The 27,169-nt window shown below is 36.3% G+C and overlaps 1 protein-coding gene across 15 annotated transcripts in view; it reads left to right on the top strand.

The window, feature by feature from the left end:
- The window catches only part of LOC117331839 (ankyrin repeat domain-containing protein 26-like), a 90,891-nt gene that overhangs the window by 16,425 nt on the left and 47,297 nt on the right, over positions 1-27,169 (top strand). For 11 of the 15 annotated variants that reach the window (XM_033890779.1, XM_033890766.1, XM_033890767.1 and 8 more), the window contains 15 exons: positions 62-157; positions 567-645; positions 1,357-1,386; positions 2,958-2,975; positions 4,065-4,294; positions 4,709-4,756; positions 5,445-5,510; positions 6,217-6,834; positions 8,024-8,083; positions 8,301-8,561; positions 8,819-8,983; positions 9,291-9,650; positions 14,817-14,900; positions 16,002-16,058; positions 20,429-20,649. In XM_033890779.1, the coding sequence (XP_033746670.1) occupies positions 62-157; positions 567-645; positions 1,357-1,386; positions 2,958-2,975; positions 4,065-4,294; positions 4,709-4,756; positions 5,445-5,510; positions 6,217-6,834; positions 8,024-8,083; positions 8,301-8,561; positions 8,819-8,983; positions 9,291-9,650; positions 14,817-14,900; positions 16,002-16,058; positions 20,429-20,649 (2,393 nt within the window). The remainder of the gene's footprint in view (positions 1-61; positions 158-566; positions 646-1,356; positions 1,387-2,957; positions 2,976-4,064; positions 4,295-4,708; positions 4,757-5,444; positions 5,511-6,216; positions 6,835-8,023; positions 8,084-8,300; positions 8,562-8,818; positions 8,984-9,290; positions 9,651-14,816; positions 14,901-16,001; positions 16,059-20,428; positions 20,650-27,169) is intronic. The other 4 variants (XM_033890773.1, XM_033890781.1, XM_033890768.1 and 1 more) reach the window with 4 other exon arrangements.

The raw sequence follows: 27,169 nt of genomic DNA on the forward strand, positions 1-27,169 counted from the left end.
TGATGAAATAATATGAAAAAGTATCCACAGTATAGATTTAGTCTTTGTTTCTGTACAATAGACAGGGGACGAGGCAGAAACAACAGATGATGATGACTATAAGGTCACTGCAAAGAAACGTCAGAAGCTGGACCAGGGAGGTCACTCACAAACTCAAGTAAGTCTGAGGTAGATCTGTGGGTGGAGAACTGGAGAGTGGTCATGTGACAATATCAGCAGGGGAAAATGTGGTATTACAATTCACTCCATGTTCTACGAATGTGTAAAATTGGAATAATAGATTATAATACTAAGTAAAGTCTTCTTCTGACTTTGTAAATAACTTCTCTTATTTGCTCATTCAAATGTCTGATTAGTAAGCAAAAGACGTTGAAACAAGCTTAAAGATATAAATTTTGTTGTCTCCAAGGGAGAAATATTAATTGTTATTCATGTGGCAGTAAGATAGATTACATATTAGTCACATAACTACAGGTAAAAATACAGGTATCTTTATGACCAATGCATTCAGTAATTTTCATTCAATATATATATCAAGTCTAGATTGTGTAATTAAATATTTCCAGAGTGTGGAACAGGGATACACCCCCACTGTAGCCGTGTCTGACAAACCTGGCATACCTATCACCCCTGAGCAGCACAAAGGTAAATCTTCATCAAGTTCATTTATCGGCATCTTGATTTGTATAATGTATCCTGATTATATTAACCCTTGTATTATGATGTATAACCATGGCCTGTTGGTAGTAGTAAATTGTTTTTGAAGTGATTAATGGCACTACAAATTTTCATATTTGTCATAACTTCATCATGCATGTGCCTCTGATGCCAATACTATCCTCTAAAAATAGACTTGTATCTTTTTCAAGAAATTAACAAATCACATAAATCACCTGTCTACTTTGGAAAATATTTGTCCTAGAATATTTTAGGTTTCTTATCTTCATAACTTCCACCTACATGAAAAACTAGTCTAGTAAATTTAGATTTAATTCCTTATCAAACAATGTCCAACAGATTTTACTGACAGCCTGCACAGGTTTTGTGCCCATACCCTGTTTCTTAGTGAAATTTTGAAGTTAATAAAAAGATATGTATTTATTTAAACTGTTAATACTACCACCAAGAGGCCATACAATATATGAAAAAAACTTTATCCCAATTAAGCAGCTGCATGAGTATCTATAGCATGTTAATTTCCATTTCAGTGTTGAAAAGTTTTTATGCAATCTTGGATAAGATATATCAATAACAATGTATTAATTTCAATGTTCTGTTGGATATTATGCATGTCAGGTGTGAGTATATCAGTAGGAATGCTTACTAATGAGGCATTGGTATGTTTGTTTATTGAAGAATCAGAGGACTTGAGAGCTTCAAAAGCGGGTAATTGTTTGTTTTTTGCTGTTTATCTTTTTGATTGCTTTCTTGCTGTTGATATTTCTCTATTTTAGAACTATATTATAATGAGGGTCTCACACCAGTGTCATCTAATGATTGAGTTATTAAGAAAAAGAATTTGATCATTTTGCATTGAGCACTTTAGGCAGTAATGTACGCAATCTGAATCGATTTTTTTTATTTTTGCTAACCTGAAACATTTTGCCATCAATTGTTTAATGTGTGTGGTTAATGACCTTTTATAAGGACATAAGTGTGAGATTCTATTTATCATATGACACTGATGTAAGGTTATGAATCTTAATGTAACCTGAAGTTTTTCAGTCCAGACATTTAGTTCGTTGTGAGTGTACACATGACATGACACAAGGATAATTTATCTATCCTACATGCAGTGTGATATGATAACTTGCCTGTCTGGGCAGTAAACTTGTCTACAATATGTATAACATATGATTAATTATTTTATACGATATTTATAAACTTGAAAATAATGTTATTTCAGAAAATTTAAGATGAATGATTTTGATAGAATAATGCTGTCATATGATAAAGCTCTTGTTTGCATGATACACACATCTGTTTCCATTTTGCATTTTAACCCATTAACATTTAAAGATTTAAGTTAACAGGTGGGACTTTGTTAAATGCAAAATTGGAACAGATAAAGTGTATGTTTTTATCTGTTGTCCTTCAGGTTTGCTATCACACTTAGTTACCGTAAAGTACAACCAATCACAGGTTTACCCTGAGAATCACCTGTATCTCACATAGAATGTATCACCTGATGACAGTGAGTGGTACCAGGTAGATTTGTGTGTGCCATTGTAAAGTGAACTCGGCCTAGGTTGGAATTATTGTACAGTTTGTGTAACAGTCCGGTGTAATAATAGTTTGTGTCCTAAAAGGAAAAGATTGAAAATGTTTTTATTTGCCAAATCAATAATCCAGCAATTACTTAAAAAAGCCACTCCCCCCCCCCCCCCCCCCCCCCCCCAATCACATTGTAGAATTCTTTCAAAATCCATAATTTAAAGCTTTCACAAGGCAATGAGATACTATGTTTCTGATGTATCATCCGATAGGAAATTCCTTTGATTGGATATCTGCTGTTGGAATATCTTTTGATAGATATCTCTTTGATATAATATCTCTTTTTATGGATATCTCTACTGATGGTTACAATATATATTGTGACAGGATATCTCTTATGTGGATACATTTTCTTATGGATTTCTCTTATGGTGGGAAATGTCTTTTAGTGGGATTCGTTTCCTAGTGTATTTCTTCTGGAGGGATACATCTGGTGGAATTCTCTTTTAATGAGATATCTCATGGTGGTTGTATCTTCTGATTGGATATCTGATCTGATGGGATATCCCCTTTGGTGCAATATTTTTGGTGGGATATCTCTGATAATTAACTTATTTACAATCATGTAGCAACAAGAGCTTAGTGCGTTGATACTATTTTGGTCTGAGTACGACAAGTTTAACATTGTCTGTATATAGTTGTGTAGTGTACACTTCACTATTTTGCCTGCTGTTTGTTTCCAGTGCCAGAAGGCCAGGGTGGTAAGGATGTACCAATCATAAGTAGTCTAGCCTGTTCTATGACAACTTATCCCTCAGGGGTTGTGATCAGTTATCATTACTTTTGTCTCATTAAGCTTAGTTTAAAGTTTTTGTTTTATTTTCAGTAACTATTTCATTGTAGATGTAACATGATAGTGTCTTCCACTTTTGTCATCATGATTAAGCATATTTCTAACTGCATAGATAATATCTTTTCTCATTCATACAAATTATTTTCCTTAAGAAATCTTTATGTATAGTCTGTTGTTAATTTCATTATGCGGCTTAATGAATTGATTTAATATAGACTTTCTACTTCCTTAACTCTGACAGTTTATCTGAAAAATACTTCCTCTAGGCAGGTTTTGCGTTCTACTTTTTGAATTTAACATTTCTCTTTGAAAGAAGTTTGATTTTACTACAGTCCCTCTGTTTTCATGAAGAATCAAACATTTTATAATTTGATATTTGATAATAATAGTTACAGATTTGATATCTATTTAATTTACAATGACATTAAGATTGGTGAGGTTTTACCTATGTCTTCAGCTTGATGTGGCTTTTTCATACAGTTTAGGTAAATTATACAATTCGGTCATCAAGAGTTATAACACTTGTTCTTTGTGGTATTCCTATCCTATCATTGAAAAAACCAGTTCTGTTTTTGAGAATCCTTTACTGAGTTTCTCATCAACCTATCCTCTATCTAACATTATACCATATACATACAGTATATATTTAGTTATATTTTAGCTAGTGCGTCACTGCAGAAATTACATATTTGGTAAATAAATCATAGTAAAAGAAAAGATGTAATTTTATTTTGGATTGATTAGGTTTTCACAAGTTAGAAATTGTATCCAAAGAGATGAAATTGTATAAAAAAGAAATTTAATATCTTTAATATTATTCGCAATTAACTGAATGTTTAACCTCAATATGCTTCATAATGTTCTGATGTAATGTAATGCATGTAATTTTTCCAGTTTTTTGTAAGCTATTTGTTAGTCAGTTTTTAATCAAGTTTTGTAACCTTTTATAGTAAAACTTAAGACCTAGCTCTAATTGACGTTTTCCTACTATACACAGCCCTGATGCAGGACCTGGGTCTGAGTGATGTGTCCGAGACGGACAGTGATGTTGAGTTTCCTAGTGAGGTGTCCGACCATCTGTTGGATGCTAGAGTTCCACAACTACAGCAGGTAGTAGCTACACCTGTAAAACAGGCTTCAGTGGAGGAGAACGAGGAGGAACTGGATTCCATGGCTAACTCAGAACACTTAACACCTCGTCCGGGCATCCTCAAAAACTGGAAGCAGGTTAGAATCTCCCAGTGATTGTATTGAGATTAATTGGTAAAATCTCTAAACTGATTGGCTGTAGAATACCACGTAGATGTCTTGTTAAATAATGTAATATGAACTTTAAGGTTTCTCTAGTATCTGTTGTTCAGAAATAATTTTGAACAAAAACCTCGGTTACAATTACTGTATACATAAGTTCAAACAAATTAATCCAGTGTTAAATAGCTCAAGTGTAACTGGTCTGTTGCTACTGTATGAATGTAATATCAGTATTTACCCAGTAATTCAAGGTCCAAAATGGAAGGGAAAAAAGTGAGAATATGTTACCATTACTGTGCCTGGTATTTCAACTTGACCTGACTGTGATACTTAAGTGTATATATTTAACAGTCCTGTAATTGGTAATTCAGTGTTTTCCTCTGTATACAGCACAGTAAAGAACTGGTGGAACAGAACAGGTCTCAGCGGTCTGACGATGTAAGTATACCAGGTACCTGATGTAGACTATCTAGTCTTTGACTATCATTACTTCATCATTCGTTTTAATACTATTGCTGTATTACCTTATGTTTTAGTAACTACATGATTGTACAAGTAATTTGAATTCTAATGAAAGAAAGTAAAGTAAAGAATGAAGAAAGTAATTTAGTTATTGGTAAGATTATTGTTTTTTTATTTCTCATTTATCGAAACATTTAAGAGAATTTTTGATTTTCTTGAATTCTCTCTAATCTAATACATAATTACTGAGTATTGCTGGTAGTTGTCTTGTTTTAGGTATATGTGAGGCTGTGTTGTGTTTTGCTAGGCTTCCTATCTATTGTGCACTAGATTGTAAAGGTGTCTTTCTGAATTCTTTTTACTTTCACGGTCATACTTTGAAAAATTATAATGAAGATACAATGTATATACAATTGGTATTGTCCTAATATATTTGATCTTCGTCTGCTACTTATTGAGTTCTGCTAATCTTTGATTACATTCTACCTGGCAATGTTTTTATTTGTGATGCACAAATTACATATTTAGATATTTTGTACACTATTCTTGTTTAAATTATTATATTTTTTACACTTATTTAAAAAATGCACATTGGTCAGAAGTTCTCTGGGTTTCTTCAGTCTGAAGAGATTGATATTGATTAGTGTTCTGACAATATCTGCAGGTTTCAGAGTGGGACAGTGATTTGGAAAATGAATTGGACCCTGAAAAATCTATATCTGGAAATGAGGTAAATTGTGACCTTACAATTATCTAATATTGACAAAAGTTTGTGTCTGTAAATATTAAACAATGACTAATCATTTCTCAACATTGGATTTCAGTCAAAAATAAGTCATTGAGATAGTTGTCACACTGAATGTATAAGTATGATTAAACTTTCTAGAGTGTAAAACTGATGACTTAGGATAAGGAAGATACTGACATGTGACCTTGAATCAGACCGATGACTTATGATCAGGAAGACATGTGACATTGAATCAGAGTTTGTATAAACCATGACTTTTGATCAGACAGTATGTAACCTATGTTCTTGGATCAGACTGAATGACATACGACCGTTAAATGAATGACAGAATCATGACCTTGTAATAGACTGTTCATGACAAATGACCTTAAATCAGACATTTTATAACTTATGGCATGAGTTGAAATATTTCACTGTTAGTTTAAACAAGGTAAATACCATAAGTGTCTAGGTTAGCTATACTATACTAACATTGAACTAGTTAACAGAAATGTGTCAGGAGTGATACAAATGTAGATCATGCATGCTTCAGTAGAAGTAGCCAAAGTTTAGTAAAATAAAAAAGATAATTTATGCTTTATAACTTTAAAACCTAACAGAATTTGCTTTATAGCCTGCAGTAACAATTGTAGTGTATATAGGAGATGAAACTGAATATTTGACATGTATTGGTGATTAATGTACATAGGAATTAGACACTGTCAGAGAGCCACAACACATTCAGAAAGGTGAGGAGGAAGAGGCACAGGAAGAGGCTAAAGAAGAAGAACATTTCATAAGGGATAAAAACACCTCTGCAAGTCATGACATAGACAGCCAGATAGATGAAGCAGATGTCAGTGACGAGGAAGATGTTGTAGAGGTGAGGAGGGATATCGCTTTGATGGAGGCTGGTGACTCTCCTACACACATGGAATATGTAGAGAGCTCGGATGAGGGAAGGGAAGATTATAGCTATCAGGCAGAACCTGTTGGGTCTGTGCCTGAAGGAATAGATGAGGGGACTGATGTGGAATTGGAGGAGGAGTTAGAAGATATGGAGGAGACTAGTGTAGCTATGGAGGTTACTGAGTTAGTAAAGGCAGAGAAAGTAGAGGAAAGGTCTGTAGTTGATCTAGTTCAGGGATCTGATGAGGATATTGATGACGATGAGATGACAGATCTAGAGGTGGCACGTGTTTTAGCTGTTGAGGAACTCTCTGGCTCGTCTCGCATGTCTTCCTCCCGCGCGGAGAGCCAGGTCAAGCAGATGCTGCGTAGTGCGTCAGCAGATACACTGGAGATGCTACGATCTGATGAGGATGAGGTGCCTTGTTTGTAGATCTGTCCTCACCCTCTGTCCCACCCTATCACTGCCTGGCCTAGACACATAACATTTCTTTTTCAGCACCATTCAGTATTCAGCTTCTAAAATGTCCATCCACTGACTGTGTGAATGTGTTGGCTTGTAGTTTTGATGCTCGAGGTGTAGTTCACACATTGAATGACACATCCTCACACAGAATAGATAGCAGTTAGAATTATATTATTTTTTGATGGACTTCACAAGATCAGCCTTTTTAGATTAGAACAAAACACTTATTAGATAGTTTCACAAAGATTCTTTTGTTTCAAATGGTGATTCTGAAGAAATGTTTTCATTCACTCACACTTGATACAGGTTGACTTCCTAGGACCAATTTTCTTTTTGACTTGGAGCAAAGACAGGCTGTTTGTGTTAATGGTGCAATGCTTTTTAGATTTACACACATTTTCAGATTTAGAAATGACACTAATAATTTTTTCAAATTTTGCTTGACTTTTTAATCTTTTAACATGTTTGTCATTACTTTGTACTGTAAACTTGCTTACATTACAGAACTGTATAGCTGTGCGATCATGATATTACAGGGAATTTGATTTTTTTCATATCATGGACAATCATCAGGAGATATATCAGTACATGTATACCCTGAACAAAAACCAGGAGCTAGAGGCCATACATAATCCTTTTGTATTTCTGTCTGGAAAATCCATAATTAAGGACTGATGTGTATTAGTAAGCATGTTTACAGTTATACAGAGTGTAGATTTACTAAAATGTAAGTATTGGGGTTTATTATCATAGTGTATGACATGAAGTACGTGTATGATATATAGATATTTTGCTGTGTGTTTCTATAGTCTAGTTTTCAATGTTTAGCCTATTTAGTGTGTATTATTGTGAGATATATCAAGTGTCCTTTTGTTTTTATCTGTCAGATGAATTGTTTGAGTACCTGAAGCAATAACATTGTTGATATAATAGTAAAAATGGATTATCAATAAAAAGTCTTATTTTGAGATTGAATGTGCTCAGATTACTTCTAATGGAATAAGTTTTTTCCTGATTATCAAATTTTTTATGCAGATTTCAATCAAATGAACAACATTTCAGATAGACACAGTGTCAGGGATAGAGATTTGTACACACAGTGTCAGGGATAGAGATTTGTACCACAAATTGTATGTTGTAGGGCAGTAACTGGGACTCCTCTGCTGACGTGGCCACACCGAGAAATCCGGTCATTACTCAGGTATATCAACCTGACATGATTAATTATTTTATGTTTAAACGTTTCAGGAGAATATTGTAATTTTACTATTTAGAGGATTTTAAATGTATTTGCCATTAAAAAGGTTATTATAAGAAAAATATATTTGGTGTGTCACTGCCAAATCATATTGATTTTTACAAAAGTTGCTATAGTTGAACAGTCAAAACCACATTTTTATCGCAAAAAGCCTTTTCAGACTGTGTCCAACTATCTTCCTGGTGGAGATGAGGAGGATGAGGATGATGTTGAGGAGGTGGACTTTGTGGAGGAGGTTCCTTTGGAGACCGTCAATGCTGCCATACAAGAGGCTGCTGCACTGGATGCTGTGTCCGTTGGAACAGTGGACAGTAACCAGTCAGCTGGAACATCCGGGTCTAAACCAGAAACTGTTCGCGAGGTCCTGCATAGGGCGGGGCTAGATAAAGATCAGGATGATGATTCTGAGTGGGATTCGGAGGTAGTGTGCTACATTCCTACAAGTAATGATAACAAACTATAATAAAGAGGAGCCACTGGCATAATCATACATCCTAGGCTAAGTTCAGTTTTGTCATTGGAATATCTCCTGACTTCTGATGCATGTTTGGCTCACACTGATAGTGGTATATAGAGGCCAAACACAGACTACTAATGATTTGTCACTATTTTCTGCCAAGCGTTGTGCCAGTGTAAAAGGAGTATTCATGTGTATTACATTTGTGGTATGGTTTGTAGGAGGAGATTATGTCGGAGGAGAACCCAAACACACGTATTCACGAACAGGATCATCCCCTCCCTAACAATGCCACTGCTCCGAGGGCACAGCTGCAACAGGACTCTGAGGAAGAGGACGAAACAGAGGAAATTAGTGAATGGGAAATCGAACGACAGAGGGAAAAGGTGAGAATTAACATCATATGATTGTTTACAGGCCATGTTTTATGTTTTATCATATTATAAGCTGGATGTGGTGTTATGCTGGTGAAAAAAACAAACTAGTTTGGTATCAGTCTCCCACTCCTTTCACCACCAAATCTGCCTTGCAGGTTTTCACATGGCCATATATGTAGCTAGAAAAGTATATTTAGACTCCTTAATATCTTGTATGTCTTTTGTACAGTGCATATAACCTCTTTATTAGTGATTTTGTGTGGAGTAAAATAAAAAATGCAATAAGAAATGATTAAAATACTGTGAACCATTTTAGGCGGAACGTCAGAGGTTAGAGGAAGAGGAGGAAAGACTGAAGGAAGAAGAAAGAAAAAGACAACTGGAGTGGGAGGAGGATGAAAGGCGACGACGGGAACATCAGAGAAAGCTGGCAGAGGAAGAGGAGTTCGAGATGAAGCTAGAAGAAGAAGAAGTGGAGGAAGAACTGAGAAAGGAGGAAGAGGAAGCCATGAGGATAGAGGAGGAGGAAATAGCAGCAGCAGAGGCCCTAGAGAGGGAGAAATCTGTCCCAGTCCGGGAGGTGGAACATACACAGATAGATCTACACCAGCTCAAACAGCTCCGTCTCAATCAGGAGGCAGAGAAGAGGCAGAATTTCTTTGAAAAACTAGATGATGTAGGTATTGTGAGGGGAACATTTTTGTAATTTACTTTCTAGACTTTCTCTGACTAGAGATAAGATTTTACCTGTGTGAAATCAAAAGTAGTTCCTACCCATAGGCCTATGCTACATTTAATAGGGTTATAATCTCTGTAAATGAGGCTGTTATGACATTGTAAAATCTAGGAAAAATGGGACCATGATAAGAAGTCTTGTGACGCTGAAGTTCACCTCAAATCTTGAGAAATACTATCTACAGTATATGACTTGTTTATAATACAGACAATGCAGTGATGGTAACTTCTAGTAACAAGTATGTAAGTATGGGAGAGACCTTCATGTTGTACAAGGGACAAAGTTTGTGAAGGTGACAAAGCTGTTTACAACATGTTGTATAGGTAACAAAGCTGTTTACAACATGTTGTATAGGTAACAAAGCTGTTTACAACATGTTGTATAGGTAACAAAGCTGTTTACAACATGTTGTATAGGTGACAGCTGTTTACAACATGTTGTATAGGTGACAGCTGTTTACAACATGTTGTATAGGTAACAAAGCTGTTTACAACATGTTGTATAGGTGACAGCTGTTTACAACATGTTGTATAGGTAACAAAGCTGTTTACAACATGTTGTATAGGTGACAGCTGTTTACAACATGTTGTATAGGTGACAGTTGTTTACAACATGTTGTATAGGTGACCGCTGTTTACAACATGTTGTATAGGTGACAGCTGTTTACAACATGTTGTATAGGTGACAATGCTGTTTACAACATGTTGTATAGGTGACAGCTGTTTACAACATGTTGTATAGGTGACAGCTGTTTACAACATGTTGTATAGGTGACAGCTGTTTACAACATGTTGTATAGGTGACAGCTGTTTACAACATGTTGTATAGGTAACAAAGCTGTTTACAACATGTTGTATAGGTAACAAATCTGTTTACAACATGTTGTATAGGTGACAGCTGTTTACAACATGTTGTATAGGTGACAGCTGTTTACAACATGTCGTATAGGTGACAGCTGTTTACAACATGTTGTATAGGTGACAGCTGTTTACAACATGTCGTATAGGTGACAGTTGTTTACAACATGTTGTATAGGTGACAGCTGTTTACAACATGTCGTATAGGTGACAGCTGTTTACAACATGTTGTATAGGTGACAGCTGTTTACAACATGTTGTATAGGTGACAGCTGTTTACAACATGTTGTATAGGTGACAGCTGTTTACAACATGTTGTATAGGTGACAGCTGTTTACAACATGTCGTATAGGTGACAGTTGTTTACAACATGTCGTATAGGTGACAGCTGTTTACAACATGTTGTATAGGTGACAAAGCTGTTTACAACATGTTGTATAGGTGACAAAGCTGTTTACAACATGTTGTATAGGTAACAAAGCTGTTTACTACATGTTGTATAGGTGACAGCTGTTTACAACATGTCGTATAGGTGACAGCTGTTTACAACATGTCGTATAGGTGACAGCTGTTTACAACATGTTGTATAGGTAACAAAGCTGTTTACAACATGTCGTATAGGTGACAGCTGTTTACAACATGTTGTATAGGTGACAAAGCTGTTTACAACATGTTGTATAGGTGACAAAGCTGTTTACTACATGTTGTATAGGTGACAAAGCTGTTTACTACATGTTGTATAGGTGACAAAGCTGTTTACAACATGTTGTATAGGTGACAAAGCTGTTTACAACATGTTGTATAGGTGACAAAGCTGTTTACTACATGTTGTATAGGTGACAAAGCTGTTTACAACATGTTTTATAGGTGACAAAGCTGTTTACAACATGTTGTATAGGTGACAAAGCTGTTTACGACATGTTGTATAGGTAACAATACTGTTTACAACATGTTGTATAGGTAACAATGCTGTTTACAACATGTTGTATAGGTAACAATGCTGTTTACAACATGTTGTATAGGTGACAGCTGTTTACAACATGTTGTATAGGTAACAAAGCTGTTTACTACATGTTGTATAGGTAACAAAGCTGTTTACAACATGTTGTATAGGTAACAAAGCTGTTTACAACATGTTGTATAGGTAACAAAGCTGTTTACTACATGTTGTATAGGTAACAAAGCTGTTTACAACATGTTGTATAGGTAACAAAGCTGTTTACTACATGTTGTATAGGTGACAAAGCTGTTTACTACATGTTGTATAGGTGACAAAGCTGTTTACAACATGTTGTATAGGTGACAAAGCTGTTTACAACATGTTGTATAGGTGACAAAGCTGTTTACTACATGTTGTATAGGTGACAAAGCTGTTTACAACATGTTGTATAGGTGACAGCTGTTTACAACATGTTGTATAGGTAACAAAGTTGTTTACAACATGTTGTATAGGTAACAAAGCTGTTTACAACATGTTGTATAGGTGACAGCTGTTTACGACATGTTGTATAGGTGACAATGTTGTTTACTACATGTTGTATAGGTGACAGCTGTTTACGACATGTTGTATAGGTAACAATGCTGTTTACTACATGTTGTATAGGTGACAGCTGTTTACAACATGTTGTATAGGTGACAGCTGTTTACTACATGTTGTATAGGTGACAGCTGTTTACAACATGTTGTATAGGTAACAATACTGTTTACAACATGTTGTATAGGTAACAATGCTGTTTACAACATGTTGTATAGGTAACAAAGTTGTTTACAACATGTTGTATAGGTAACAAAGCTGTTTACAACATGTTGTATAGGTGACAGCTGTTTACGACATGTTGTATAGGTGACAATGTTGTTTACTACATGTTGTATAGGTGACAGCTGTTTACGACATGTTGTATAGGTAACAATGCTGTTTACTACATGTTGTATAGGTGACAGCTGTTTACAACATGTTGTATAGGTGACAGCTGTTTACTACATGTTGTATAGGTGACAGCTGTTTACAACATGTTGTATAGGTAACAATACTGTTTACAACATGTTGTATAGGTAACAATGCTGTTTACAACATGTTGTATAGGTAACAAAGTTGTTTACAACATGTTGTATAGGTGACAGCTGTTTACAACATGTTGAATAGGTAACAATACTGTTTACAACATGTTGTATAGGTAACAATGCTGTTTACAACATGTTGTATAGGTAACAAAGTTGTTTACAACATGTTGTATAGGTAACAAAGCTGTTTACAACATGTTGTATAGGTGACAAAGCTATTTACAACATGATGTATAGGTGACAGTTGTTTACAACATGTTGTATAGGTGACAGCTGTTTACAACATGTTGTATAGGTAACAAAGCTGTTTACAACATGTTGTATAGGTAAAAAAGCTGTTTACAACATGTTGTATAGGTGACAGCTGTTTACAACATGTTGTATAGGTAACAAAGCTGTTTACAACATGTTGTATAGGTGACAGCTGTTTACAACATGTCGTATAGGTAACAAAGCTGTTTACAACATGTTGTATAGGTAACAAAGCTGTTTACAACATGTTGTATAGGTGACAGTTGTTTACAACATGTTGTATAGGTAACAAAGCTGTTTATAACATGTTGTATAGGTGACAGCTGTTTACAACATGTTGTATAGGTAACAAAGCTGTTTATAACATGTTGTATAGGTGACAGTTGTTTACAACATGTTGTATAGGTAACAAAGCTGTTTACAACATGTTGTATAGGTGACAGCTGTTTACATCATGTTGTATAGGTGACAATGCTGTTTACATCATGTTGTATAGGTGGCAGCTGTTTACAACATGTTGTATAGGTGACAAAGCTGTTTACAACATGTTGTATAGGTGACAAAGCTGTTTACAACATGTTGTATAGGTAACAAAGCTGTTTACAACATGTTGTATAGGTAACAAAGCTGTTTACAACATGTTGTATAGGTGACAGCTGTTTACAACATGTTGTATAGGTAACAAAGCTGTTTACAACATGTTGTATAGGGGACAAAGCTGTTTACAACATGTTGTATAGGTGACAGCTATTTACAACATGTTGTATAGGTGACAGCTATTTACAACATGTTGTATAGGTGACAGCTATTTACAACATGTTGTATAGGTGACAGCTATTTACAACATGTTGTATAGGTAACAAAGCTGTTTACAACATGTTGTATAGGTGGCAGCTGTTTACAACATGTTGTATAGGTAACAAAGCTGTTTACAACATGTTGTATAGGTGACAGCTATTTACAACATGTTGTATAGGTGACAGCTATTTACAACATGTTGTATAGGTGACAGCTATTTACAACATGTTGTATAGGTGACAGCTGTTTACAACATGTTGTATAGGTGACAGCTGTGAACTAGATGTACAGGGGACAAAGCTGTTTACAACATGTTGTATAGGGGACAAAGTTGTTTACATCATGATGATAAATAATAAAAATAAATAACAGATCAAACTACAGGTATATACGGTACATTAAAACCTTGTCAAACTACAGGTATATATGGTATATTGTAACCTTGTCAAACTACATGTACATAATAAAATGTATATATGGTATATTAAAACCTTGTCAAACTACAGGTATATACGGTACATTAAAACCTTGTCAAACTACAGGTATATACGATACATTAAAACCTTGTCAAACTACAGGTATATACGGTACATTAAAACCTTGTCAAACTACAGGTATATATGGTATATTAAAACCTTGTCAAACTACAGGTATATACGGTACATTAAAACCTTGTCAAACTACAGGTATATATGGTATATCGTAACCTTGTCAAACTACATGTACATAATAAAATGTATATACGGTACATTAAAACCTTGTCAAACTACAGGTATATACGGTACATTAAAACCTTGTCAAACTACAGGTATATACGGTACATTAAAACCTTGTCAAACTACAGGTATATACGGTACATTAAAACCTTGTCAAACTACAGGTATATACGGTACATTAAAACCTTGTCAAACTACAGGTATATACGGTACATTAAAACCTTGTCAAACTACAGGTATATATGGTATATTAAAACCTTGTCAAACTACAGGTATATACGGTACATTAAAACCTTGTCAAACTACAGGTATATACGATACATTAAAACCTTGTCAAACTACAGGTATATATGGTATATTAAAACCTTGTCAAACTACAGGTATATACGGTACATTAAAACCTTGTCTACTTTGTTTTACAGGTTAGTTCTGATGAGGAGTTTGCTAATGATCACAAAACTAGCCCCACACTGCCACCTACCACCTCCATTGCCTCCCCTAAACGGGTAAGTATCCTAACACTGTCATCAGTGGGTGTAATGTGGTGGACTTTGTGCTCAAGTGTAACAGTATGGTCCTGTGTGGTGTTTCATCTGACAAGACAAGAATTTGCAATATAACAATCAACATTTCTTAAAGAAAAAATTTACAGAGAAAAAAAAAGTGTCCCAGAAATATTTCTCAATTCAATTTGAACAGTCATAACAGTTATATAACAGTAGATGATTGAAAAAAAATCATAATAGATTGAAAAAGAACAAATACATGTGTAAAGTTGGTGAGTATATGAATTTTTAAAATCCTGTGCCTGCAGATATACTTTCAGCCATATTTTTGAGGGGAATCTTAATATTCCAATGTAACTGGAGTATTAGTGGTATGTCAGTTGGGCAGGATTTTTGATACATTTCATACTTTGTCTATGTTTAGTTTAAATGATGTTTCGCATTGTTTCCTGGCTGGCTTATACAGTAGTATGCACTCCTCCCATAGTAACATTTCAGGCAGACCTTAGCTAGTTTTTAAGTAAAGTCTACCCAGAAGCCAGAAGTAATTCATCCTTAGCTTTTAGTTAGATCAGTTATTCTTTATCTTACCTTCATTTTTCAGAATTTCAGACTGTTTTAGTTGCAGGCTTGACTTTTATCCATAGAATTAAATATACTTAACAATCAGAAGGCTAAAATATTAGAAATGTACAATAAGTAACGGTTTCCAAACTCTATATATAATCTACTATCATTGAATGGTGTCATGATTTTAAAAAGTTTATTTCATTCTAAACTATGTTTGTTTCATTAAACTGGTCTTTTTGGAGTGGCTGGGCACACATGTATAAACAATTTCAAACAGTATCACACAAAACACTAATGGTCGATATTTGAGTATAGCTGATCTGCTGATTCCATATCCTTCAGTCTGTCTTGATACATAATAAATTAATGCTATAAAACACAGAATCGATGACATACTGTTTTATTTGATGGTATCAATGACCACCATCTTGGTTTGAGAATTTGTTTGTACAAGCCTAGTGCCCGGGTCCAGTGTTTGATGTGATACACATATCAGTCACTGACTGTTTGTTTGTGACTAATCTTTCACAGGAATTGAAGACATGCAACTTTTTGAGTGTTAAGAATTTTTTCAAGGATGACAAAAAGGTATGAAGTAGTAAAGCAACATTTCTACATATTATATCTTTAAGTTATGAATGATGTATTCCTCATACAATGGAAATAAATTATTTTGATTTTCAAATTCAAAATGTTTTGGATAACTGAAGTACTATCACTGTAAAGATTGATTGTGTAAATAAGGCTACAGGAAAAAGAAAAAACAATAGGCTCTAATGGTTTGGGTAACACAAAGTGAGTCCCTGTAATAATATGGATTATGATAATATACAATTATGGCCCTCTGTGTCGGGATATATCCAGAATTATGTCCCTGGGAAGGGTTATTTTCCCGAGGGCGTTTTTATTATACCGAAAAAGAGCATATTTTGTGGCCTTTTTGGTGTTTAAAGCATCCTTGCTGTCCAATATCGCTGTTATTTCTACTTCTGTTGATCGGCCAAATCGTGATGACACTGCCATTTCAAAAGCCTGTGTTGTTGTTTGTGTTTTTGGAACCAGTCGACAACAAACGCAAAAGAGTTCCACTGCCCGACTTCCGATGCAGGCGCGTTCGATGACGAACGGTTATTCATCGGGCGGAGGGGTTATACACCGGGGTATAATACTCTGCTGCCATGGTTACATGGTTATTCGATGGGTTATATCCCGGCGACGGCATTTGTCGGGGGATATTCGATTTATAAAATGTCAGGTGATATGTTTTCGTCCAATGAAAAGAATTCTAACAAAAGTGAGGTATAATAATATGGATTATATCCCTGTGATAATATGGATTATATCCCTGTGATAATATGGATTATATCCCTGTGATAATATGGATTATATCCCTGTGTTAATATGGATTATATCCCCATGATAATATGGATTATGTCCCTGTGATAATATGGATTATGTCCCAGTGATAATATGGATAATGTTCCCATTTTTATATGGATTATGTCCTTGTACATGTGTTAATATGGATTATATTCCTGTGTTAATATGGATTATATCCCTGTGTTAATATGGATTATATTCCTGTGTTAAATAGAGGTTACACAACGAGTGGTTGTTGGATATGGAATTTATTTCACACGAGTAAGTTATTTTTTAAAAGTTACAAAAGACACGAGCTTTAGCGAGTGTTTTTAGCAACTTTTAAAAAATAACTTACGAGTGTGAAATAAATTCCATATCCAACAATTTCGAGTCGTGTGACCTGTTTCTACCACAATAATATCAGCTTGAATCAAAGGGAAACGTGGCCAAGTATAATTTCGCGTATGCAAATAAAGTGTACCGGTGACGCCGGGACCCGGTGATGTGACGTCATTAGATTATTGATGACGTCAATAACAATTGCAGCTTGGGTCAAAGTTCACCATGTTAGCCAATCAAAATGCGTACAGAGTTTATACCACATGTGGTATAAACAGATTGTTAATCAACAGCTGTAATGATTAACTGATGGTCTGAGAGTTGAATAACACAGGGTATTGTGGTAGAATATGGATTATATCCCTGTGATCATATGGATTATGTCCCTGTGATAATATGGATTATGTCCCTCTTATAATATGATAATGTCGCCTTGTTGATATGGATTATGTCCCTGTGATAATATGGATTGTCCCTGTTATAATATGGATTATGTCCCTCTTATAATATGATAATGTCCCCATGTTGATATGGATTATGTCCCTGTGATAATATGGATTATATCCCTGTCTTAATATGGATTATATCCCTGTGTTATTATAGATTACGAGGGCTGATTGGTATGTTAAGACCCTCGTATTGAAGGAGGTACTCAAGGATGTTCTTTTTAAGTACTACTATTCTCTAACTATATAGGGCTGTGTACCCAAGGACTGGTCTCATATCGTTAGTTTATATCAACGAGGTAGCACTCTAAAGTAAACAAAACAAGCAGCTTTTGCAAAATGGTTAGGGTTAGGGATAAAGAGTCTGTCATTGCCATGGCTGCCATTATGATTATGGCTTTAAATTGATTGAGCATCGGCCTTATTCACCTGATCTCGCTCCATCAGACTTTCATCTATTTCCAAAACTGAAAACAGCTATTTCAGGCACCCTAACCCTAACCCTAACATAGAGTGGATGGCTTTCTGGACAGCCAAGGAAAGGAGTTCTATAATAGTAGTATTGAGGCCCTTAAACACCGCTGGCAAATGTGTATAGATACTGAAAGGGATAATGTAGAAAAATAATACAATATGTCCGGCAAAATTCAACTCCTTTAATATGAGGCTCACAACTTATCAATCTTGTATATCGGTCATAATGTGACCCTAGCTGTACTTTGAGAGGAAGATTTGAACACCTATCAAACAAACACGGTCACAAAATTTATTTGTTAAAAGTGGAAAACCATTCATCATTTTCTTTCAGTGAAATTTTGTATAATTTTATGTACATTAAATAGAAATGTTGCTTTAATGAATACACTTGTACCTATATATATATATATATATATAATCCAGTGTTATCACTTTACACATATTGGACAGCACAATGACTCAGGTCACCAACTTAAGTCAGTGTGTTAATTACTAGAAATTATTATAATATTTCATGTGTTTCTAAACTATCACAGTCATAGTGATTACTGTAGCTGCTTATGCATTGTAGAGCAACTGCTATAATTTATATACTACTAACTTTATACTTTCTAGATTCTATGATAATTTATTTACTAATAACTTTATACTTTCTAGATTCTATGATAATTTATTTACTAATAACTTTATACTTTCTAGATTCTATGATAATTTATAATACTACTATCTTCATTCTTTCTAGATTCTATGGTAATTCATATACTACTAACTTTATACTTTCTAGATTCTATGATAATGTATATACTACTAAATTTATACTTTCTAGATTCTATGGTAATTTATATACAACTAACTTTATACTTTCTAGACTCTATGATAATTTATATACTACATGTACTAACTTTATATTTTCCAGATTCTATGATAATTTATATACAACTAACTTTATACTTTCTAGATTCTATGATAATTTATATACAACTAACTTTATACTTTCTAGATTCTATGATAATTTATATACAACTAACTTTATACTTTCTAGATTCTATGATAATTTATATACTACTAACTTTATACTTTCTAGATTCCATGGTAATTTATATACAACTAACTTTATACTTTCTAGATTCTATGGTAATTTATATACAACTAACTTTATACTTTCTAGACTCTATGATAATTTATATACTAATAACTTTATACTTTCTAGATTCTATGATAATTCATATACTACTAACTTTATACTTTCTAGATTCTATGATAATTTATATACTACTAACTTTATACTTTCTAGATTCTGTGATAATTCATATACTACTATCTTCATTCTTTCTTGATTCTATGATAATTTATATACTACTAACTTCGTTCTTTCTTGATTCTATGATAATTTATATACTACTAACTTTATACTTTCTAGATTCTATGATAATTCATATACTACTAACTTTATACTTTCTAGATTCTATGATAATTTATATACTACTAACTTTATACTTTCTAGATTCTATGATAATTTATATACTAATAACTTTATACTTAAAAAAGATAAAAAAGTAGGAACATTAGTCAATGTATTTTGATGTCTGGGTGTCAAAAAAGATTTACTGTTGAATGTGTAACTTGGATCTTTAATGTTTTGAAGTGATGTTATCACAATGTCTATTTCATATACAATTATATTTGATGAAATAAGTCTGAATAACAAATTAAATTGATGTCTATTTCTCATGACACACTTATTTCATCCCTTTTGACATGCATTTTGGAAAAAAATATAACTGACCTTACAACTCGGTTGTGTCTGATTCGTTCTACTGTCACTGTAAATGTAGTTAAAATATGTCAAAGGCCCTAAAAGGCTGGATTAGTGGGGCTCAGCTACACAAATTGCTGAAATTAAAATATTGGGAAATATATTAAGCATATCTAATGTAAAACATATTCTGAGAGGTTTGTTGAGGAAATTTGTCTGTGTCCATGTTATGATATACATATTGGTGGAGGTGAACTGTTGTATACTACCCAATGTATTTTGTTACAGTTCTGAACAATTAAATCCTCATCATTCTGACCATAGCTTTATGTCCAAAAAGTTGGGGTTTTTTTAATGTGAAATACATTTTTATAAAATATGAAATGAAAATTCTCCTCAAAGATGTCTCTTCTGAAATGTATTTTCAGAGTTAATGTCCACCAGTTAATAACTAATGCAAGAAAACAAGGTTTCATATAGTTATCATATAATACCATATTATGTACATACTGCTTTCGTAAAGACTTGATATACTTGGTAGGTATCTCTCACTTTACAATTGTTATTATTGTTGATAGGAAGCCCTGCCAAGCCCCCAGGCCACATCCCCCCACATCACTCCCACCAATACCTACCAAGTATCCTCTCAGCGGACCTTACCCAAGAAAGAGGAGACAAAACTGGTGGAAGTGGTTGCACATGAAGTAAAGGAGGAGGCGATAGTGCAGTCTGTGAAATCACCTGGTCTCCGCTTCTCCCCAGTGCCCACCCCCACCATGGAGATGGCTCGTCAGAAAGGGTATGTAATGCCTATGTGGTTTTCTTACACAATGATCCCCCGAGTAACCTTAACATTAATTTCCCATTGATAACAAATCCTCACTGGTACACTATAATAAATGTCTCCTAGTTTTGTGACCCTGAGTTGTACACTATAATAAATGTCTCCTAGTTTTGTGACCCTGAGTTGTACACTATAATAAATGTCTCCTAGTTTTGTGACCCTGAGTTGTACACTATAATAAATGTCTCCTAGTTTTGTGACCCTGAGTTGTACACTATAATAAATGTCTCCTAGTTTTGTGACCCTGAGTTGAACACCGATTGTCTCCAATGTATGGTGTGTTTGAATTAGGAACTAACATCTAGAAGCATCAATCGCTATTAAAGAATCAATACAACTGAACCCTGCAATGAATAAAACAACAAAACACAACCTTGGGGGCTTCCTTTATAGATTCTGAATCCTTTGGTGTTTATGGACAATGAAATGTTTAACTGCATAAGAGCCATGTAGGGGAGGTAACCTTTACAGAAGTGTAATCCCTGGTCATCATGCCACACTAACTGTTCCACTTCCTTGAATATAGCTTAATTGTAAAATCTATCTTTGTTACAAGTTTAGTACAGAATTAGTCCCAGAACATTATTTAACTAATAATATTGACTTGAGTTTCCAAGGAATTTCACAGACGCAGAAAAAATTAAATATGTTAGGTTGTTAATTGATGTAACTATATTTTTGATAGTCATAGAAAAAAAAATCAATAAAAACTTGATAACCGACTATATATTCTATTTTTCAAATACAGTGATGTTGTTTATTGACTGTGTTTATATTGACAAGTGATCAATCTCAGTCATCGAAAAATATTTGACACAGTGAACAAATAATAGCTAATACTGACCAATGTCTTCTCAGATCTTAAGATTGCCAAACCAACAACTAATTACTATGGTTATCCATGGTATATCTGTGTGATTATGGAGACATCTGGTGAACAGTGGTTACCTGTGTGACCAAGCAAGGAGACACACTTGGTGGACAGTAGTTACCTGTGTGACCAAGGAGACACACTTGGTGGACAGTAGTTACCTGTGTGACCAAGGAGACACACTTGGTGGACAGTAGTTACCTGTGTGACCAAGGAGACACACTTGGTGTACAGTAGTTACCTGTGTGACCAAGGAGACACACTTGGTGTACAGTAGTTACCTGTGTGACCAAGGAGACACACTTGGTGTACAGTTGTCACCTGTGTGACCAAGGAGACACACTTGGTGTACAGTAGTTACCTGTGTGACCAAGGAGACACACTTGGTGTACAGTAGTTACCTGTGTGACCAAGGAGACACACTTGGTGTACAGTAGTTACCTGTGTGACCAAGGAGACACACTTGGTGTACAGTAGTTACCTGTGTGACCAAGGAGACACACTTGGTGTACAGTAGTTACCTGTGTGACCAAGGAGACACACTTGGTGTACAGTAGTTACCTGTGTGACCAAGGAGACACACTTGGTGTACAGTAGTTACCTGTGTGACCAAGGAGACACACTTGGTGTACAGTAGTTACCTGTGTGACCAAGGAGACACACTTGGTGTACAGAAGTCACCTGTGAGACGAAGGAGACACACTTGGTGTACAGTAGTCACCTGTGTGACCAAGGAGACACACTTGGTGGACAGTAGTCACCTGTGTGACCAAGGAGACACACTTGGTGTACAGTAGTCACCTGTGTGACCAAGGAGACACACTTGGTGTACAGTAGTCACCTGTGTGACCAAGGAGACACACTTGGTGTACAGTAGTTACCTGTGTGACCAAGGAGACACACTTGGTGTACAGTATTCACCTGTGTGACCAAGGAGACACACTTGGTGTACAGTAGTCACCTGTGTGACCAAGGAGACACACTTGGTGTACAGTAGTCACCTGTGTGACCAAGGAGACACACTTGGTGTACAGTAGTTACCTGTGTGACCAAGGAGACACACTTGGTGTACAGTAGTTACCTGTGTGACCAAGGAGACACACTTGGTGGACAGTAGTTACCTGTGTGACCAAGGAGACACACTTGGTGTACAGTAGTCACCTGTGTGACCAAGGAGACACACTTGGTGTACAGTAGTCACCTGTGTGACCAAGGAGACACACTTGGTGTACAGTAGTCACCTGTGTGACCAAGGAGACACACTTGGTGTACAGTAGTCACCTGTGTGACCAAGGAGACACACTTGGTGTACAGTAGTTACCTGTGTGACCAAGGAGACACACTTGGTGTACAGAAGTCACCTGTGAGACCAAGGAGACACACTTGGTGTACAGTAGTCACCATTGTGACCAAGGAGACACACTTGGTGTACAGTAGTCACCTGTGTGACCAAGGAGACACACTTGGTGTACAGTAGTCACCAGTGTGACCAAGGAGACACACTTGGTGTACAGTAGTTACCTGTGTGACCAAGGAGACACACTTGGTGTACAGTATTCACCTGTGTGACCAAGGAGACACACTTGGTGTACAGTAGTCACCTGTGTGACCAAGGAGACACACTTGGTGTACAGTAGTCACCTGTTTGACCAAGGAGACACACTTGGTGTACAGTAGTTACCTGTGTGACCAAGGAGACACACTTGGTGTACAGTAGTTACCTGTGTGACCAAGGAGACACACTTGGTGTACAGTAGTTACCTGTGTGACCAAGGAGACACACTTGGTGTACAGAAGTCACCTGTGTGACCAAGGAGACACACTTGGTGTACAGTAGTTACCTGTGTGACAAAGGAAGCACATCAGGTGAATAGAAGCTACCTGTGTGACCAAGGAGACACACTTGGTGTACAGTAGTTACCTGTGTGACCAAGGAGACACACTTGATGTACAGTAATCACCTGTGTGACCAAGGAGGCACATCAGGTGAATAGAAGCTACCTGTGTGACCAAGGAGGCACACTTGGTGTATAGTAGTCACCTGTGTGACCAAGGAGACACACTTGGTGTACAGTAGTTACCTGTGTGACCAAGGAGACACACTTGGTGTACAGTAGTTACCTGTGTGACCAAGGAGACACACTTGGTGTACAGAAGTCACCTGTGTGACCAAGGAGACACACTTGATGTACAGTAATCACCTGTGTGACCAAGGAGGCACATCAGGTGAATAGAAGCTACCTGTGTGACCAAGGAGACACACTTGATGTACAGTTATCACCTGTGTGACCAAGGAGGCACACTTGGTGTACAGTAATCACCTGTGTGACCAAAGAGACACACTTGGTTTACAGTAGTTACCTGTGTGACCAAGGAGACACACTTGGTGTACAGTAGTCACCTGTGTGACCAAGGAGACACACTTGGTGTAGAGTAGTTACCTGTGTGACCAAGGAGGCACACTTGGTGTACAGTAGTTACCTGTGTGACCAAGTAGACACAATTGGTGTACAGTAGCTACCTGTGTGACCAAGGAGACACACTTGGTGTACAGTAATCACCTGTGTGACCAAGGAGACACACTTGGTGTACAGTAGTTACCTGTGTGACCAAGGAGACACACTTGGTGTACAGTAATCACCTGTGTGACCAAGGAGACACACTTGGTGTACAGTAGTCACCTGTGTGACCAAGGAGACACACTTGGTGTACAGTAATCACCTGTGTGACCAAGGATACATGCCTTGTGTATAGTTACTGGTGTGATCAAGATGACAACCTAATGTACAGCATCTATGAGTATGGTCAAGTTTTGGTGTGGAGCTTTCTATCTGATTATCACTCCCTGTTTTGAGGTAATTTAGATGTCCTTCTGATTTACTGCATGCTTGAAGGTGTTTACATAGCTTTTATAGACCCTAAAATCTCCACAGCTTTGTCTGTAGCAAATATGTAATGCAGAAGATATAATCTTTGACTGTTCCTTAAACACTCACAGCCTTCTGTCTCTATACAATTTAAAAATGTATCCTGGTTTGTTTTCATAGATTCGTGTATTATGAATGAATCTTGATGTCTCCTAGTTCTATTAGAGGGATATTGGAGTTTAATAATATGTCCAAGTATTAATGACATGACATCTTACTCCTGTCATGATGGGGGTGGGGTGGGGTGGGGTTGGGTGGGAGTAGGTGGGTTACGGGTATTCAATTGGGCTCTGTGCTGTGTGCATCTGTGCATCCATCCAGTCACTCTCATTTTGGAAGTGTAACTCCAAAACTGTTTTCAGATAACTCCACTAAGATAACTTGCTCTAGTGGTGCCTTTTGGTATGGAGTGCTTTGTATTTTATATAAATTTTTCCTGTTCCAATGGACACAAATGGTGAAAATCTTACATATTACAGTTTTTCAAATTGTTACTCCAAAACCGTTTTAAGATAACTTCACAAAACCTGGTACATGCATTACTCTAGTGGTCTGTTGGTGCCTTTTGGTATATAGTGGTTTGAATTTGTCATGATTTTTCTGTAACCATGGAAACAAATGGTTAAAAATCTAAATATCCCCAATTCATACATGTATTGGTAGTTTTCATAGCGAGGTATGGGGGAAATTGACAACTGCCTGGTACATCTTCTTGTTGATTTTTATCCATTACATAGCAAATGTCAATTCCTTGACCGAAGTTAGTTGGTCACACCTATAAACTCGGAATGATAAGCTTAGTACTAAGTGTAGAAAAGGAAGACGGTGTGTTGTACCTGTAATGAACCAAAGGCCAGTTTGTTTTTTATTTCTATGTTCTTGTTTGTGCTTCTGTCTCGAGAGAAATTAATGCTGATAGTAAAATGAGTTGGCTTGGTGCTTAGCTGAAATGTGCTGGATAGTATTTCTGATAGCTGATGTAGCGAGATGCTCATACAAACTGTTGGTAATTAACGAGGACTGGGTATGATGGTTGTGGAGGGTCGGTAAGGTAAGGAGGCTGACTACAGGTGTGGCTGTATACCCTGACAGATGGGCCTGGGTACCTCCAGGGATAGCTTATCTATTATGTATGGAGCTGGAGCTAGCCACTCTTACACACAGCTTTGTATACTTAGTACTGGGGTAGGTCTGCATCGTCCTGAGAGAGGGGCCTTGTATAGTTAGTACTGGGGTAGGTCTGCATCGTCCTGAGAGAGGGGCCTTGTATAGTTAGTACTGGGGTAGGTCTGGATCGTCCTGAGAGAGGGGCCTTGTATAGTTAGTACTGGGGTAGGTCTGGATCATACTGAGAGAGGGGCCTTGTATAGTATAGTACTGGGGTAGGTCTGGATCGTCCTGAGAGAGGGGCCTTGTATAGTTAGTACTGGGGTACGTAGGTCTGGATCGTCCTGAGAGAGGGGCCTTGTATAGTTAGTACTGGGGTAGGTCTGGATCATCCTGAGAGAGGGGCCTTGTATAGTTAGTACTGGGGTAGGTCTGCATCGTCCTGAGAGAGGGGCCTTGTATAGTTAGTACTGGGGTAGGTCTGGATCATCCTGAGAGAGGGGCCTTGTGTAGTTAGTACTGGGGTAGGTCTGGATCATACTGAGAAAGGGGCCAAAACCATAAATGATGGTGCACTTCAGGAATTTAACAGAAGATGCCTAAAGATCGCAGGTATATTGTATGTGTTTTTATCTGTATAAATGTCATTGTTGAGATATTACACAGGTAAGATCATCAACCCATGTATTATTCTCCTGTACAGTTGGTGCTGCTGGATTTCAACTTTACTGTCTGTGATGTTAGACCAAACTGTAACCAATGACCTAGCTACCTGAGACTTCATGTAACAGGTTGGAGGTAGCTTTATTGATTATATAGCTACATAAATAATTGATCTGAAGGAATTCATTCATTTTTTTTTGTGTGTGTTTGGTGGGTCGGAACTATCACCGATTAATTACTCACTACAGTGGAGACGTTGTTGCATCTCCGACACCACTGGTAGTACCGACTCACTCACTGCTGACAATAATGGTACTACTTGTACTGAACTATACTGTAACACACTGATGAGCTGTACTGTAACGGGTCTTGGCCATTCTTAGCCTGTTTATTTATACAAGTCATTGATAGGCAACTATTATGTGATAGACATGCATGGTGTTATTACTGACGGTCGTTAATGTCCTGATTTGTATAGGTAATGACACACTTGGCTAACACAGATTGATTGTTGGGGCTAATTGTACCCGGTGTATATAATTATAAGCTCATAGTTAATTAAGTGGTCAGTCTTTGTAAAGATCTGTGTATCTTTGTACATGTGTTAGTATGCTGGTAGGAATCAGAAAGCTCTTTGTATTTGACCATGGTACCACCTGTCTGAAGGTAAGTCATACTGCCAACCTTTAGGTGTCTTCTGCAAGTTGTCTTTGTTTCTGTTGCACAATTACCTGTTTGCTTAGTAGAACAGAGGTGACGATCTATGTAAACGAAAATTTTCACGCAAACACAGGAAATATTAAATACTTCCTCCTCCAGAACTGTAATGTTGTTGTAATGACCATGTTCAATGCCGCAATAACTAATGCCGCAATAACTACTTATACATGTAACATTAATACCAGTC

This window comes from Pecten maximus, chromosome 7, assembly GCF_902652985.1.
Source record: "Pecten maximus chromosome 7, xPecMax1.1, whole genome shotgun sequence".
NCBI lineage: Eukaryota > Metazoa > Mollusca > Bivalvia > Pectinida > Pectinidae > Pecten > Pecten maximus.